Source organism: Colobus angolensis, unplaced genomic scaffold (assembly GCF_000951035.1).
Source record: "Colobus angolensis palliatus isolate OR3802 unplaced genomic scaffold, Cang.pa_1.0 Scaffold220, whole genome shotgun sequence".
Lineage (NCBI taxonomy): Eukaryota > Metazoa > Chordata > Mammalia > Primates > Cercopithecidae > Colobus > Colobus angolensis.
The window spans coordinates 3,853,601-3,871,646 of NW_012115378.1; the positions used below are offsets into that span (position 1 = coordinate 3,853,601).

Consider the following 18,046-nt stretch of genomic DNA (forward strand, 5'->3'; position numbering starts at 1 on the left):
TCCATCATAATTTTTAAAAATCAGTAGCAAATTGTTATATAAGATAAAATTAATTAAGAAAAATAGAATGTTATTTCATGTAATCTTTGTCTATGTGCTTTCTTTTTACGAAATTGGGATCATACCAATCGCACTCTTTTGTAGCTAGATTTTTCTATTTGGTACTTCATGACTCACATCCCCATATCTTAAAATAGAATATTTAATAATTACATAGTATTCTAACAATTTCAACATTTATTTAAATAATCTATTTGTGGTAATTTAGGTCATTTCTGATTTTTTGCCATTATGAACAACACTGGTATGAATGTTTACCTACAAAAAGATACACACACTGATTGAATTTCTTAGGTGTTAAACTCCCAGACGTGTAACGAGTGGAACAAAGTTTATGAGCACTTTTAATGCTTTAGATGCATATTAAACACTCATTCAGCTTTTACTGATGCACATTCTCACCAGTAGGATAAATGATGCTTTTTATCAGAGAATATTTACCAAATCTAGATATTCTCTCTGGAAAAACAAAAGCTATTTGCAAAATAATTGGTAGTTGTTTAATTCTCTTTGTTTTTTTTTTTCCTTTGAGATTGCATTTGAGATTGAATTGTTCTCTCAATTCTGTTTTCTTATTATTATTTTATTTCACTTCTTGTGCCTAAATGTGCTGTGTTAGCCCATTTGCCATTTGCATTGCTATAAAGGAATACCTGAGACTGGGTAATTTATAAAGAAAAAAGGATTATTTGGCTTACAGCCCTGCAGTCTGTACATGAAGCATAGTGCCAGCATCTACTTCTGGTGAGGGCTTCTGGAAGCTTACAATCATGGAGCAAGATGAAGGGGAGCCAGTTTGTCTCATGGTGACAGAGGGAGCAAGAGAGAGAGAGAGAAGAGGTGCTAGCTCTTTTAAACAACTATCTTTCCTATGAACTCCCAGAGCAAGAACTCACTCATTACCATGGTAATGGCACAAAGCCATTCATGAAAAATTCACCCTCATGACCCAAACACCTGCCGCTAGACCCCACTATGGACACTGGAGGTCACATTTTAATGTGAGATTTAGAGAGGACAAAAACATTCAAACCTGACCATGTGCCTACTAGATTAAAAATAACAATAACTGGTTACAAGCTTATTGCTGAGGATGAATTACATATTATATGTAAAATGCCATTCACATAATGGGAGCTCAATAAATGCTAGTTGAAGTAGAATCTGAATAGCATATTAATTAAAATCAAAATATAACTTTTCCTTTCCAACAGATGATTCTGCTGCAGAGAGCTTTAATGGCAATGAGACTCTGGGGCAGAGTTCAGTTGCTTCAGGGGGAACACACAGCAGGGAGATGGGAGACTCCAACAGTGATGGCAAAACTGGGCTGGAGCAAGATGAACAGCCACTGAACCTGAGTGACAGTCCCCTCTCTGCGCAGCTAACTTCGGAATACAGAATAGATGATCACAACAGTAATGGGAAAAACAAATATAAGAATCTTCTAATTTCTGACCTCAAGATGGAACGAGAGGCAAGAGAAAATGGAAGCAAGGTATGGTCACATTACAATTTCCAGAATTTTTGAGTCAGTCATGAAGGTCACAGAAAATACCCATGCATATAGGAGATAAACATTATTGTTAATAAAAATATTATAAACAAATCCAATAAGAGGATGCCAAGAAACTTATGACCAAGCATATTGTGTGTTTATAACATATGATTTCAGGAATAATAGTGAGCAAAAGAAATCGTGTCTCAAAGCTGTGGGTGTTTTTTGATATGGAGAATCACTTGAGTTAATGTTTCTCATGTATATAATCTACTTGTATGAATCTCTCTGGGAATATGTTCAGCTCAGATGTGACAGTTTCAGTCTCAGTACACAATTTTTTACTATAAAAGGATCACTATCTAGTTTCTCCTAGATGGATAGGTGTACATAAAGATAAAGTTTCAATTAAATTCTTCAGTTTGCTTTAGAGACCTGGGGACTTTGATCAGTAATTTTCTTTGTGGACACTAAAGAACTGTTAAGTGTGAGGGTCCTGGATGAAGTTTGTGGGTTAAATAATTATTTTAAGAAATGATTTATCATAAATTATATCATACAAAAGACAAAAACACATTTCAGACATATCTAAATGTTTAGATTCTTTATATTAATATTAGAATAAATTACAATCCTCTCCCATTCCCAGCTGACTTTTTTTTAAATTAAGCTTAAACTTCTGCTAGTTTGAGATAACACATGCTGGTGACTTTGCTCTATGATTTTTAAAGGTGTACTTTGGAACACATGAGGGTTTTTATGGAAAATACCTTTTGAGTGCCTTCCCCAGCCCCTACCTCTAAGTCAGGGTTGTAGAACTTGTTTTTTGACATAGATCCTTAAAGCAAAATGTCTTAATCTGGATTAATTTCTGAATTTGCTAAGGCACTATGCTTCCTAAATTGGCTCTATTTAAATCTTCTTGCTTGCCTGGGGGTGTGTTGTTTTATCCTCTTTTAAGCAAGTCACTAGACATTAGCAGACACTTAAGCACTCCTGCCTGAGGGAGTCTGCTACAACTTTTTCTGTGGCAAATGTTCAAATATCTTCCTCAGTGGTTTAAAGCCAAATTACATAAACGCAAATGATTTTATATTTGCTAACATGATCTGATTCACTGTGCACTGTGTTACATTTTACAGAACAAAATAACTCCTAAGTTTCCCTGCACTCCACATAAACCTGTCTTTATGAAGTTTAAATAATCGTGAAATGTCCTTTCTATGCTATGTGTCTATTAAATTTTTTTCTAAAATTATTGGATGGTTTGCTCTTCTTTTTCTTATTCTCTTATTCAGTATTACTCTGGGAACGATGCTTATTAAAACATATTCTTGCACATATTAAACAGAATGAAGTGACCTTTCTACCTCTATTACAATGGAGTTTAGAAGCACAGATGGTTTGGGCTGCTCGTGAGGGTTAAGATGATAAACAAGCCTAGAGGAGAAGAAGATACTCCTGATGCACTTAATATTTTATGGTTTGGTAAATGAAGAATACTTCCCACAGCCAACTGAGGAATAGCCAAAGACGCAGAAGAAAAATCAGAAGGGTGTAATGTATGAAAGCTAAGCAAAGTCCACCTTTCAAGGAGAGTGTAGGCAGCTCCCATGGACAATGTCGAGAATTCAAATAAGATGAAGATAGAAAGTAGTTAAATTTGTGAGAGAAGTTTTGATTGGGAGCACATCAGGAAAAGAATCAAGAGAGATTATTTTTATTATTTTCTTCAAAAATAACATAGTAAATACTTATCACCTATGAAGGATAAATACATCTAGAGATATAATAAACAGTAGGAGAACTAGAGTTAATAGTATCGTATCATCTATTGAAAATTTGCTAAAAGTACATTTTAGATGTTCTTACCATATGGAAGTGATGGCTGTGTTAAGTTGCTTACCTGGAGTAATCATTTAACTATGGACAGGTATATCAAAACATCATGTTGTACATCTTAAATTTATGCAATTAAAAATACTTGGCATACTTGCAGCAATGGAGTAGGTAGCAGAGACAACTCACAGAAATAAAAGTCTTTATTCACAAGGCTCTTGATACATAATTTTGAGAAAGAGGATACATAGACATAGAAAAGTTTCTTAGAACAAGCCCAGGCAATACTTATTCTCATATTAAAACAGTAAGAGTTTAAGTAAGAAAATACTATTTCAAGTAATAGTCAAAATAGACCTCCTAGAGGAACTGAGCCTTGAACTTTGAAGGAAATACAACATTACCATTTTATTTCTTTCAGAAGGGGTCTCTTGCTAGACACTGTGAAGGGCCTGGAATGCAGATAGGGAAGATGACTTATTCTCAGGCTAGGGAATCATTGTCCATTCTGACCTCAGTATGATTTTATCACTTCCTCGTGGCATTGAGGAAGAACATGACATCCTTATGCAGGATAAACTAGTTGCCACCAATTAATTTATTCTCTAAATATTTACTAAAGGATTCCTACACACAAGTCACTGTTGTAGGAAGCAAAAATATGTAAATGAGAAGAGCAAGATTCCTGCTGTTTAAAAGCTCATAGTCTAGCAGGGGGGACAAACATATGGTTAAAGTCTCATTCTGTAAGTGATATGAGGGACGTATGGTCAGGAGGGTGAAATGAAAGAACAGAGGAAGGGTGCCAAGGAACTATAATGATTCTTAAGGAAAACTCTAAAGAGAGATTGATGTCAGAGGTGAGTGTGGAATGGCAAGTAGGAGTTATTCTGATTATGTATGGGAGAGGGGTAAGCATGTTTTAAGGCACAGAGCTGTGAGAGAGCATACCTGGCATGGGTATTTGCAAGGAGCTCAGCATGGCTGCAGCAGAGAACATGTGTGAAGTGATGAAGTATAAAGCGGCTCCACCAATAAATGTAGGCCATTTTAAGGACTTTGGATTGTCTAATAGAAAGAGCTTAGTGGTCAGCTTAGAATTTTAGAAAGCTCATGGTCAGCTTGAAATTTTATAAAAATTATTCTGGCAACGGTTTGGTGAATGAATAGGATAGGGAATAGAAAAAAGTAATGAGAGAATGCTGGTTAGAGAGCTACTGTGGCAATCCAAGAGGAAAATATTGACAGTTGGAATCAAATAACTGACAATGAGAAGGAAAGGCAGATATGTAGTACAAAAAATTACTGAACATGTGATTTTTGTTCTTTTGACATTGTATTTGGAGGACTAACTATCTAACCTCCATGGGTTGTATTCATATATTGCCAAACTCCTGGGAGTGCCATTCACATAGCCTGCAATATGAGTATCATATTTACCTTTCTCTATCCCATTAGTGTGAACATTCTGTGAATATAAAAATGATGTTTACCTTGTCCGCTGCTGTATGCCTCACACCTGGCTTACTATCTTGTCCATAGATGTTTCTCAATACTTTTAGGAAATATACAAAGGTTTATTGAATGTGGAAAGCAAAGTATAGAGGAACATTCTAGAATGACTCCAAGATTTTTGGCTTTCTTGCCTAAGTGGATGATGAATCCATTTACTAAGATCCAGAATGAGAAACATTTGAAGAGGCAGGTTTCCACACGTAAAGTTTGCGATGCACATGCAGTGTCCATTGGCCATATTTAATAGGCATTCGGGTGACATGTGTCAGCTCTGAAGAAAGGTACAGGATGGAGAGAGAGACGTTTTAAAGATTTCAGAACAAAAGTGGTGCTTGAAGCTGTGGTGGTTGATAAGATCACCTTGGGAGAGCATAGAATGAGGAGAGAGTCGAAATATGTCGTCTTGCAGAATATCAACCCACTAGGAACAAGTGATATAAAAGGAATTTGTAGAGAAACAAATACTCAAGGAGAAAATGAAAGCAACTGGATAAGAAGGGGATGTTTTAGAAGGCAAAATGTGGAGCATTTCAACATTGATATAAATTATAAAACTAAGCAATCCTTAGATGAAGTGACATAGGCCTGAACCTGAACATTGCTTAGGAGAGTTAGTGCTCAGAGGTGGATTCAAAACACATGGCAGAAGAAACACTAACAGAATTAGTGGGCAATTTGATTGAAGACAGTTATAGAGGCTGAGATAGGAAAGTGGAATCATTTTAATTGCAAAGGAGAGTGTGTCTGGAATTTCTCTTTAGAGATTCTTCCTGCAATCTTAATCCAAATGTAGAGTGCTCTAGGGTTCCTGCATCTGGATCAATACTTGCTTTACCCCAAGGCTATGAAGTGAACTTCATAATAAAGTTCTGTTCAATCTGTGCGATCTTTTGTAGTCCTCAGGATTGTTCCATCACTTCTGTGTGACCTTTTGAAGTGACACTACTATATATTTCTTCTTCCTTTGAGGGCTACAAAAGCTTAATTATATAGAATATGTGAAAAGCTTAGATTCCAGTGAGTTTAATGTTGACCTATTTCACAATTTTACTGTGAATAAAACCAAAAAAAATGATTATAAAGCATTGAAAAATTGAACAGTGAATACAAGTGCTTAAAACGAATAGTTGAGTTGGACTATGTCATTTACTGATTACTTATTATTATGCAAATTCACTCACTAGACTAGCAGGGAATCACATTAACTAATCTAAGGATTAAATATATTGCACTGAATGAAGTTAGGTGATATTTATTTTCTACTTGCTGTTGGCCGCATTTTAGAAGTACAACTAATAACATTAGAGCTCCAAAGAGAGTTGAAATGATGATAAAGAGCTTGGAAAATGAGACCCATGAGGAAGTGTTAAGGGATTAGCTATATAGAAAATGAAAGGCCAATCAAACACCAATCTAGGTATAGATGTTTTAAATTATTAATCAATGAGAATAGACAGACAACTGGAATTCTAATGGCAGTGAATACTTAAAAACACTGTATTATTGGCTTTTTAATTTTTTGTTTTCTATTTATCTTTTAGTATTTATAACCCAGCTGCATTTTACTTTATATGGTTAAATATTCTGAACCAATTTCCCCAAAGAATGTTTCCAGTAAGGACTGCAGTGGGCAAGTGATTATTGTCGAACAGTTTATGTGCAACTGTGGTTACTGCATATTTGGATTTTAGCTCAGTTCCCAAGACCCCTAAATCTTCACTTTGTTTAGTAATATTTTATTTTGTCCAGTGTGTTTCATGTAACTTTTTTCAATTAATCTTTAATTTTTTACCAAAATTGATACTACCATTCAGTTAGTTTATAAAATATTAATGGTAACTAACATTAATATTTGCAATATTTAATTTCATTTAAATATGATTAATGGAAGCAGCACATGCTTCAAAATATCTCTTTAAAAAAATCAAGTGTAATGAAATTGTCTGTTACAAACTAAGAGTGATGAATTGACTTCTCGAATATCTTTGTCTTTGTTATACGGATATTCCTTCTCATTATTGTTTCAATTTAATGATTTTTAATGTCTGGCTTTTAGGTGTTATACATTTATTTGGCCCAGGTGTTGTTTAGGGTAGAAACAACAGTGTATATTCTTATTCAGGGTAGAAACAACAATAGGAAATGTGCTTAATATGTGTGAGACACTCTCCTGAGTGCTAGGAGGACAAAGGAAAAAAAAAAGTCTCTATCATTAAGAATTCACATTTTGGCCAGAAAAAGCAGACATATCAATGAGTGTATTATAATACGGAAATTGATTTGTGTGTGAGAGTCTCCTCTAGGCTTACTAACTATGCCTTGGAAAGTTCCTGAGTTAATTCTTATTGGTTAAATAGGAGATGACCACTTAGCAATAGGGAATTCCAAACAGAGGAACATTGATGAACAGAGCATTGAGGTAAGGACTAGAAATGCTGAGGATGGAAGTGATGAGTTAAGTCTGGAGACTAGAGTGCCAGACTAGGGAAGATTTTGAATACCCTTTTGAAGCTTGGATTTTACTCTTTAGTTGACAAGGAATCACTTAAGGGTATAGGATAGGAAAATAGTGTGGTCGAATTGTTTTTTGGGGTAGAAAAATTCTGGCATCTGTTTTACAAGATGGCTTTAGATGGCATAAGAAGGGAGAAGTCTGCTAACAGAGAATAAGACTTGCCTTGGTAAGGTAGTAGTTGGGATGGAGAGGAGGCCATACATTTAAGAAATATATAGAAAGTTAAATGAACAGAATTGGGTGTTTGATTAGATAGGTGGTGGAGAGTATAAAAGAAACTTTAGACACAGGATAAAGGATATATCAGTTTTAATATTGGGATACTGTATCAACTGTAGTAATTATGAATATTGTATAAAGCTTTCTTATTCAGAACTCAAAGCAACCCAATGTAAGAAGAACAAATACAGTTATTAGCTTTATTTAAACAAAAGTAAATAAAATCTAGTGCCATGTAAGTAATTCCAGTGACATAATTAATACAGTCAGGTAAGTGATAAAACCTGGTATTTAACCCAGGTTACCTGCCTCTGCAGCCCATGTAATTTTCACTACACCCACACCTGCTGGTGCTGTGTGAGACCAGTCATCTCTCTGCATCCTGTGGTGACTATGGCAGGCAAGCTGTACAGAAAGGAATAGTATCTAATACAATCAGTGCATAGCTTTTTGATAAATAGCAAATACTTGCAGTAGCATTTCTTATTTTCTTATTTCAAATATTTTGCTTTTGATATTTGAGTTACTTTACACCATGAAAAGAATGTAACAGATGCCTCTATCATAAAACTAAGTATGTCTTCAAAGTATCCATTTATTGCTTTGGTTCATAAATGTAAATGAATGCGTAATTGAATGAAAGTGGTTCTTTTAACAGCTCTAGGGTAAATTTTGAGCTTATATTTTATTAAATAACAATTTAAAATAGCATCTTCATATTATATACATATATAAACCTATGTATTTTGCATATAAACACACATATAAATAGTATATTCCATACTTAAAGATCACATATTCTTCAGTTCTGCTCGTTACTGGATACATTTTTTTTCTTATGTTCTTAGTAGATTTTTAGAAAATAAAATGATGCACAAGAAGGATATAATAAGGTTAATAGCTTTGTAGTATATGCCATATTGCAATCTAAACTTAAATGTCTACAATGCTTTTATGAATAAATACCCACATTACTAGGGATTGTAAAATCAACTATATTATAGAATAATACAATTTTAAAATCAAGAACCACTTCATTTTACAGGTGAAGAAATTGAGACCCACCCAAATGACCTAACACCCAAATCAGTGTCCTTTTGAATCATTATGCTACCATGTTTGCCATTGCATATGATCATATTCTCTACATGTTATTACAGGAAGATGAAGAACAGGGCCATTAATTACAAGTGCCTCTGCCTACCATGCATGTTCCAGTCTGTATTGGTTCATTTCACATTTTATATCTCAGGAAAATGAAGAAGGTGAGGGGCTTCTATAATTTATGCCTTGAAATGTGCAAGGTGAAGTTGATTTTAATTCTGCACATTCAGTGAAATGTGCATTTTGAGTTTCTTTTAGGCATATAATAGTTCATATGGGTCAGTACAAAGTCATAACTAGCCCTCCAGCCACTGATGCCATGTATTCATAAATAATCTGGTTAGTTATAAATTGTATTTTTGACCAAAATACAAAACAAAATTGACCCGTCATTATCCTTATCTTTATTTGATGGTTCATCAATACCTCAAAAAGTTGTCTATTTTGTATATTTTTGTGTTTAATTTTTGTTTATTTGTTTATCGGCTTTCTGTTTTTGTTTTTTGTTTCTTTGCTTATATGTGTGTGTGCTTATCTTTTTCCTCTTGAGTTCTAGCATTAAGAATAAGGTCAAATGCTTAAAATATCATTCCAGTCTGTAGATGTCTTGAGAATAGTGGAGCATCTCTAAAAGAAAAACTATATTTTAAATACTCAGAAGTGATTTATATATGTCTCAAGATAATTGCTATTACCAGGACTCCTTAAAATATTCAATATTGACCCAAATTTGGAGAAAGAATAAAAGAAGAAAAATTAATACTAGACTCATAGAGTTATATATTCTAATTTGTTTCAATTCATAGAGTTATATATTCTAATTTGTTTCAATATGCTAGTTTACATTTTCATTATTAGATGAGCCTTACATTATGCACCATAAAATAATTATCTGTAGCCTTCTTATTAGTATGTATTTTATTTTTTATTAAAAAATGTTAATTATTATGGGTACATAATAGGCATACATATTCATGAGGTATATGTGATGGTCTCATACATGCATATGATGTGTAATAATCACATCAGTATAATTGGAGTATCCATCACTTCAAACATTTATTTATTTGTGTTAGTAACATTCCAATTTCACTATTTGAGTTATTTTAAAATATATAATAAAGTATTGTTGACTGTAGCCATCCTGTTGTGCTATAAGGTACTAGATCTTAATCTTATTCATTCTTCTAACTATATTTTTTGCAAACTACCCATCTGACAAGGGATTAATAACCAAAATATACAAGAAATTCAAGCGATTTGATAGAAAAAATATAATAATACAATTTAAACAATAGGCAAAAGGTCTGAATAGACATCTCCCAAATGAAGACGTACAAATGGCTAACAGGTATATGAAAAAATACTCAACCTCATTTATCATCAAAGAAATGCAAATCAAAACTACTACGAGATGTGATCTCACCCCAGTTAAAATGGCTTTTCTCCAACAGACAGGCAATAATGAATACTGGCAAGGATATGGATAAAAGAGAACCCTCATATACTATTGTTGGTAAAGTAAATTAATACAACCACTATGGAGAACAATATGGAGGTTGCTCAAAAAGACTAAAAATAGAGTTAGCATATAATTCAGCAACCCCACTGCCATGCATTTATAAATAATCTGGTTAGTTATAAATTGTATTTTTATAAATTGTATGTTATAGATATATTTCTAAAGGAAATTGGTATATCAAAGAGCTATCTCTATACCCGTATTTATTGCAGCACTATTCACGATTGCTAAGATCTGGAATCAACCTGAGTGTCTATCAATGGATTAATGGATTAAAAATGTATTATATATACACAATGGAATATTATTCAGCCATAAAAGTAATGAAATCCTGTCATTTGTAACAACATGGATGGAACTGAAGGACATTGTGTTAAGTGAAATAAGCCAAGCACATAAAGACAAATTTTGCATGTTTTTACTTATATGTAGAAGCCAAAAATGACAACGTTTGAAATCTTGGAGATAGAGTATAGAATGATGGTTACCAGAGGGTGAGAAGAGTAATGGGGAGAGGGGTGAAGTGTAGATGGTTAATGGGTACAAAAATATGGTATGCTTTTTAATACTTTTAAAATGGCGAACTTAGGGTTAGCTGGGGTCAAGAGGATAATTCAGATGACAAGGTTAAAAAAATAGCCAAGTCGTAAACTCGGTCCCAAGGAAAAGTGAAAGATAGTGTATATTGAGTACTTGTATACTATGTGCCAGGATTATTCTAATAACTAACTTATGTAATTCTCACCGTGATCCAATGGAATTAGGCTCTATTAGTTTTCTCATTTTTACAGATTGAAAAACAAGATTCAAAGAAGTTGTATATATGATTGTACTAAGAATTTCTAAAATTTGGATTTAAATTCCAAATAATTTAACCCACCTTTTAACCACTACAGTGTTAAACAATCATGGTGTAGTCCCTGAGAAATGAGCAGCTGCAAACTTGATCTGATTCTGAGACCCCCAGCTACTAGTTTGTGGTTCATAATTATTTCCTGATCAGGAAGCACACTTATCAGCTCTGTGACTTTGAACAAGTCTCTATCTTTTGAGCCTGGACAGTTCATCAATAAAATGGTGATAATCTTAACCTATAGGCAATTATCAAGATTAAATAAGATGGTGTGCATTTTTTACAATAAATGAAGTTGTTGCAGTGGTTGTTATTGGCTCCAGAATTTAAGGTCTAGCTGAACCTTGCAAAAATGTCTTCCATTCGTTGATATTCATTTGGAAGTTTAATACCTGTTTTTAATAGCCTAAAAAATTCTCACTGAGATTGGCAACTTGAAGAAGCACAATGATTTATTTAAGCTAGTAAAAACTAGTTTTCTTTCCTTCTTTTGTCCCTTCTTCCTTATTTCTTTTTAGTTACACGTATTATCCAGAAATCTGGAATATACACATTCCCAGAGGCATTTTATAGGCTTTCTTGATCCTATTTCTGTGAGTAACATGCACTCATAAAATAGATTCTAGGATGTCTTATCTCTGCTCGTTAATATCTTTCCTGACCCCATTGGAATCTATCCAATTGAATTGTTACTTCCTTCATACCTCCTCTCCTGATCACTACCTCAGCTAGAATATATATATATATATTCTGAACTTCTAGAGGGGAAGATCCATGAGTGCAAGATGGCAGGGTTTTGGGTTGTAAGGTCACACACTAAAGTGATTTGCATGCGTGAAGCTTGTTCCCTGTCGAATGTTTGTTAAAGAACATGCAGTAACATAGGAATATGTTGTATTGATCTTATCCCATACACTTTTTCATTCTGGTAATTTCTTCTCATTGCCATTTGGCTTCCCTGAACTCCCAACTATGCAGCTGACTTTAGCCTTAATTTGGAATATGAGTCTTTTCTCTTTCAGGCAATGTGTAAGCAATTTTACCTCTCTCATGCATATATTCCCTTTTGAATATTTCACCAAAAACAGTGAATCAAATGAAATAAATTTCCATTATGGTGATTAGGGAGGATTGCATCATAGTGGGCTGATAAAGGAGATATTTGAGACCTTATGAGCTTTGCATTGCGATTCTCAAATCACAATGTGCAAACTTCATGTAAAATAATTAAGTATTTTTTATCAGTTACATTTTCATGTATGAGACAAATATTTTAAAGTCAAAATTAACCTGTAATGTTTATTTTTACATTTTTCATTAACTAAGATATTATCACTGGTGTTAGTCTTCTGTATTATTCAGGATTCTCCAGACAAATCGAACCAATAGGATGGATGGATGGATAGATAGATAGATAGATAGATAGATAGATAGATAGATAGATATAAAGAAAGTGATATATTATGAAGGATTGGCTCACACAACTATGGAGGCTAAGAAATTCGATGATCTGCTGTCAGCCAGCTGGGGGCTCAGGAAAGCCCTGGTATAGGTCCAGGGTAAGCCTGAAGGTCTGATAACCACGGGAGCCAATGGTGTATGTCCAAATCTGAGCTAGAAGATCCCAAACCCAAGAGTGCCAATGTCTGAGGGCAAGAGAAGATGAATGTTGCAGCTCAAAAATGGAGTGTACTTGTCCTTTCTCCACCTCTTTGTTCTATTTGGGCCCTCAACAGATTGGATGATGCCCACTCACATTGGTGAAGGTGACATTCTTCTTTGCCCAGTTTACCAATTCAAATGCGAATCTCTTCCAGAAGCATCTTCACAGACACACCCAGAAATAATGTTTCCCAGCTATCTCAACACCCCATAGTGCAGTCTAGTTGACACAGAAAATTACCCATCACAAGTCCCCTTTTTAGTAACTCGGCACCCATGTGCATCTTCTTAAACCATACTTAATCTCCAAATAAAGAAAATAACAAGGAGATAATTCTGCCTGACATGATACAACTATACTACGTATAACAGAAAACAAACTAATGCCTTACCCACAAGAAGAGGTAAAATCCATGAGGGATGTTCATTCTTCTGATATGCAGTAGTTTAAGTGCTATGATATAAAATTAACAATACTTAAATACCCTAATATAAAGTCAATACATAGTTATTTGTGAAGGGAATAAGACAGGAAAGAAAACAAAGATATTTGCTTAATATATGAATATATACATATAAAAATGTTCCATAACAAATTAGGGGGGAAACTCTCCTGGCAATTATTTTCTTATAGTCAGTGTCTAGTCTTGTATTGATGGCTGGTATTTATACCTTCTTCTATTACCCATTCTGTACTCCATTTGCCTTCAGCAAGCTCCTCAGCTAGTCATAGTTCTTAATTTTAGATTAAACCCAGTCTTTTTTCTCAAAGAGTATGGGTTATTAGTAGGCTTGTTTGGATTGGGTTATTGTGATTTTTAATTGACCTTATATCACAGGGCCTGGTAACACTAAGTAATGCCCTAACGGATCTCCTGTATTCCAAACATACCCTTCCTCATCCCCACTGTGGAGTAGTACTCAAATTTCTTCATGGTAGCCTGAACCAATTACCCCAGCCAGCGTAGCAACTCCCTTCTTACCCTATCGATTCAGAGGCATGAGAGGCTCAAAGTGGCTGGGTGGTAATTTTGACTTCCAGCTTAATGAAATCATTGTTGTGTCTCCTGGTGGAAGCATTTATCTCCCTGGAACTAAGACCTGTAGACCAGTAGAGCATAAAGTTATGGGAACAGGAAGCAAAACTTTTTCTAGTCTGTCATTGGTGGTAATAATAAGTGATGCCACTCCACTTTCACTCCTTGATTCCTGGACTCATGAATCCTGGCTATCAAAGACACAGCATCATACATTAATTGCTGATTTGAAGCATATGTAGCCTCTGAAGAACCTTGCCCCAGCCCTTCAAGGTATTCACACCTAGCTGGCACTGTAACTGAGTCTTCCAAAGACCAGCCCACCATTCTATTAATCAACTGTTTCAGGATGGTAGGGAACATAGTAAGACCAATGAATTCTATCAGGATAGGCCTATTGCCACAATTATTTTACTGTAAAGTGAGTCCCTTGATTAGAAGCATTGCTATATGAAATCCTAGGTAGATAATGCATTCTGTAAGTTCATGGATGGTAGCTTCGTAGAAGTGTTGTGTGCAAGAAGGGAAAATTCATATCTAGAGTAAGTCTCTGTTTCAGTAAAGACAAAACATTTTTCCTTCCACGATGGAAGAGGTCTAATTGAATCAGTCTGTCACCAGATAGCTGGCTGGTTACCCCAGGGGATGATGCCATATCTAGGGCTCAGTATTGGTGTCTGCTGCTAGTAGACTGGGTACTCAGCAAATTGGTTAATGCCCCAGCCACACTGGTGAGGGTGAGCTATTTTACTCTGTTTAACAATTGAAATACTGATCTCTTCCAGAAACACCCTTGCAGACACTCTCAGAAATAATGTTTTACCAGCTATCGGGGCATCCCTTAGCCTAATCAAGTTGACACATGAAATTAACCATTACATTTTCTCCTCAGAGATGTCTCAGAATGCTGAAATAATTTAATACATTTAGTATTATTTGGAACAATCTTTGGGTCAGGATTGTACAAGTTATCAAATAGTCATCAGTTTCTATATAAGTACGGTGCCCTACTAAAGACTGAGAGCTATACCATTGCTTCTGAAAGAGCAATACCAGTTATTGAATTAACTAAAATTTTATAAAAAGTAAAAAAAAGTCAGTTTTTATGTGCAAAAAATATTCTGTGAAAACACAAAGTAGGAAAGTGAAGACTTCAAGGAAGAAGGCATGTTGTATGGGCCCAAATTATAAGCATCACTTTCATGAGAGAAATTTGAGGAAGTAAAAAGAAAGAAGAGAATAATCATAGAAGCAGGAAGGCAGCAAGGTTATCTGGGAGAAAATAACCATGGAGTTCAGAAGGACTGAGGGCTGCATGAAGGCAAGTCAGGAGAGACACTTTCCAGAGGGTTAGGCCTGGCAGGCTATTTGATTTTTATCCCTGAGTATGGGGAATCATCAAAGTATGGAAGCATTACAGTGATGCAATGAGTGTCAGCCTTGGCCAGGAGGCCATCTCAGCACTACATTGAATGGTTTGAGGATGCGAGAGACAGAAGGTGGAGATCATCCTCCAGGGGACAGGCGTAAGAGCCATTGTCAGGGCAGGAGCATTGCCAGCCTCAGTTTCAAGCTTACGGAGTTTCAAGTGCTAGAGGATCATTAATTTTGGCTGATAGCTGGCAATGTGAGCTCAACAGTGAGGATGAGGCCTGGAAAAGAAAGAAATAGAGGCCACCTGAAGAGTGTCACCAGGATACCATAAGGGAAGTTGCCAGTCAGAAGATCTGAGCCTTTCTGTTATGTATGAAAGAAGAGAAAACAGTGATGAAGGATCAAGATGAAGCAGAGAGCCATAAAACAGGAAGAATCCAGCATATCCAGTCCCAAAGTACTCGAAAAGATGGCAAGGATCATTTTGAAGGATGCAGAGAAAGATAGAGTAGATGGAAAAGCAAAATAGGCCATTGAATTGCATGTCCCTGGAGGACAAATCTCAAAGCACTGAGGCATGAATCCATATATGTTTTCTTCAGAAAAAGAAAAAAACATGTAGTAAAAGGATTCATTGCAGTTATATTAGTTTTTAAATTACTTTGGTTATAGAATCTGTATGATTAAAACAAAATATAAGATAAAGTAGATATTTTAACATGATATCTCAACATTAGCTTTTCAGTTGAATTTAGCAGTTTGAACACCAAATAGGAAATAAGCCCTGAAAATGCAGAAATGGAAAAAGCATAGGTTCGCACTCCTAAGGCATCAAGAAAAACAAGGAGACATTAAACTTGCTACAACATGACAGTCTGATAAGTGCAATAAAGTAATATTGAAAGTAAGTCATGAATGTAAGAGGAAGATTCATTTTATTGAGAGGAGGAATAGGGATGTGAGTTTGAGGTGGTCTGGGAAGATTTTCCTGAAAATGTCACCTTGCCTTGGGTTTAAAAGAAAGATAGTTTCCAGCCAGAAAAATGAATAAAGCAATTTGAATTTGACTAGGGTGTGTAGGTTTAGACAGTTAATCTCTCTTTAATTCAATTTATTTATCCATAACATTAGAGAATGATCTTTATTGCAAACAATTATTTATGTAATCATCAACATAGGTTTGCTCTTTATTATGTGTTAAGCCCTGAGTAAAATGTTAAGGATATAGTAACTGTGATGAAAATCAAATGAAAACAAAACAAAACAAAAGTCTTTAAAATGTTTACTGTTGTCCCAAGACAAAATTAAAAGGCACTGTCATTATGTGTGTTATAACTATAAATCAATGAAATGATGCTGTTGACAAAAAGAATCAAAGTCTGCAAAATATTTGAAGAGATTTATTTTGAGCCATATATGAGTAACCAATGGCCCATGGCAGAGCCTTGGGAGAGCCTGAGAACTTGTGCCCAAAGTAGTCAGGCTGCAGCTTGGTTTTATACATTTTAGGAAACCATAAGATATCATTCAATACATGTAACATGGACACTGGTTTGACCTGTAAAGGTGGGATAACTGGAAGGGGAGAGGAGTGGTTTCCCGGTCATAAGTGGATTCAAAGATTTTCTGATTGGCAATTGATTGAAAGAGTTATCTGAAGACCTGGAATCAACAAAAAGTAGTGTCTGAGTTAAGATAAGGGATTGTAGAGAGGAAGTATTTTATTATGCAGATGAAGCCTCCAGGTAGCAGACTTCAAAGAGACTAGATTATAAATGTCTCTTTTCAGACTTAAATAATCTGTATTTTGATGTTAATGCTGGTCAGCTGTGCCTGAATTCCAACGGGAGGAGGATATAATGAGGCATGTCTGACTCTCCACTTCCCTTCAAGCCCTGAACTAGGTTTCAGGTTAACTTTGGAATGCCCGTGGCAAGGAGGAGGATCTATTAGTTAGTTGAGGGTCTTAGAATTTTATTTTTCATTTACGAGGCAGTAAGTGAAGCAAATGTTAACCAAACAGTCTTGCTGAATAACAGGAGAGTGTGAAGTGTGTATGAGAATGATGGGCACTAGGGCATCCTCAGACCAGAGGTGAGGCAGTAATGAGAGGAGATAAGGCAGAGGTCAGAATAAGAGTGTCTCATATGCATACTGAAGGGCTTATACTTTATCTTATAGGGAAAATTAATAAGAAAAAGATTTTCAGCAGCAGGAAATATGTGGTTGCATATGCATTTTTAGAAAGCTAAATAATATGCTCTTCTAATTCCTTAAGGTGTTTAATATAATCAAAGTGTTAGATTTGCAAAAGTGGTAAGGTAAACTTCACTTTTTGAACAAATATTTATTCAGGATGTACTGTATGCCACATATCATGCTGGGCACTGAGGATGGAAAGATGAACAAAATGCAGTCGCTACCCTGTAAAAACCCAATCTATTGAGTGAGACAACTACCTAGATAATTACAATAAAACACATACAATAATAAGGATACTCACTGGACAGCATATTTACATGAAAATAATTTCAGAACACTGGGAAATATCAATAAAATCCAGAAGATAATCATATACTTTAATGTTTGTTCTTAAGAAGTTCACAGAAAGGGTAGATTTTTGAACTAAATGGTTAAGTAACAAAAACAAAATGTAAAATAATGTCTGCACCTCCTGCAAAACAATTATACAAGGACACAGAGAATGATCTTGAACCAGTTTTCCTGGCACTCCTCTTTTTGAAAAATGGGGATAATGTTTACTTATACAAGTTTCATATAAAGAATTAAAGAATGCCTACATCAGGAATAAATGATCCCAGGTTTTTATCTTAAATATAAATCATGC

General features: G+C 35.0%; 1 protein-coding gene across 7 annotated transcripts in view; it reads left to right on the top strand.

The window, feature by feature from the left end:
- The window catches only part of NOL4 (nucleolar protein 4), a 383,989-nt gene that overhangs the window by 210,914 nt on the left and 155,029 nt on the right, over positions 1–18,046 (top strand). For all 7 annotated transcript variants that reach the window (XM_011943710.1, XM_011943709.1, XM_011943712.1 and 4 more), the window contains one exon: positions 1,275–1,558. In XM_011943710.1, the coding sequence (XP_011799100.1) occupies positions 1,275–1,558 (284 nt within the window). The remainder of the gene's footprint in view (positions 1–1,274; positions 1,559–18,046) is intronic.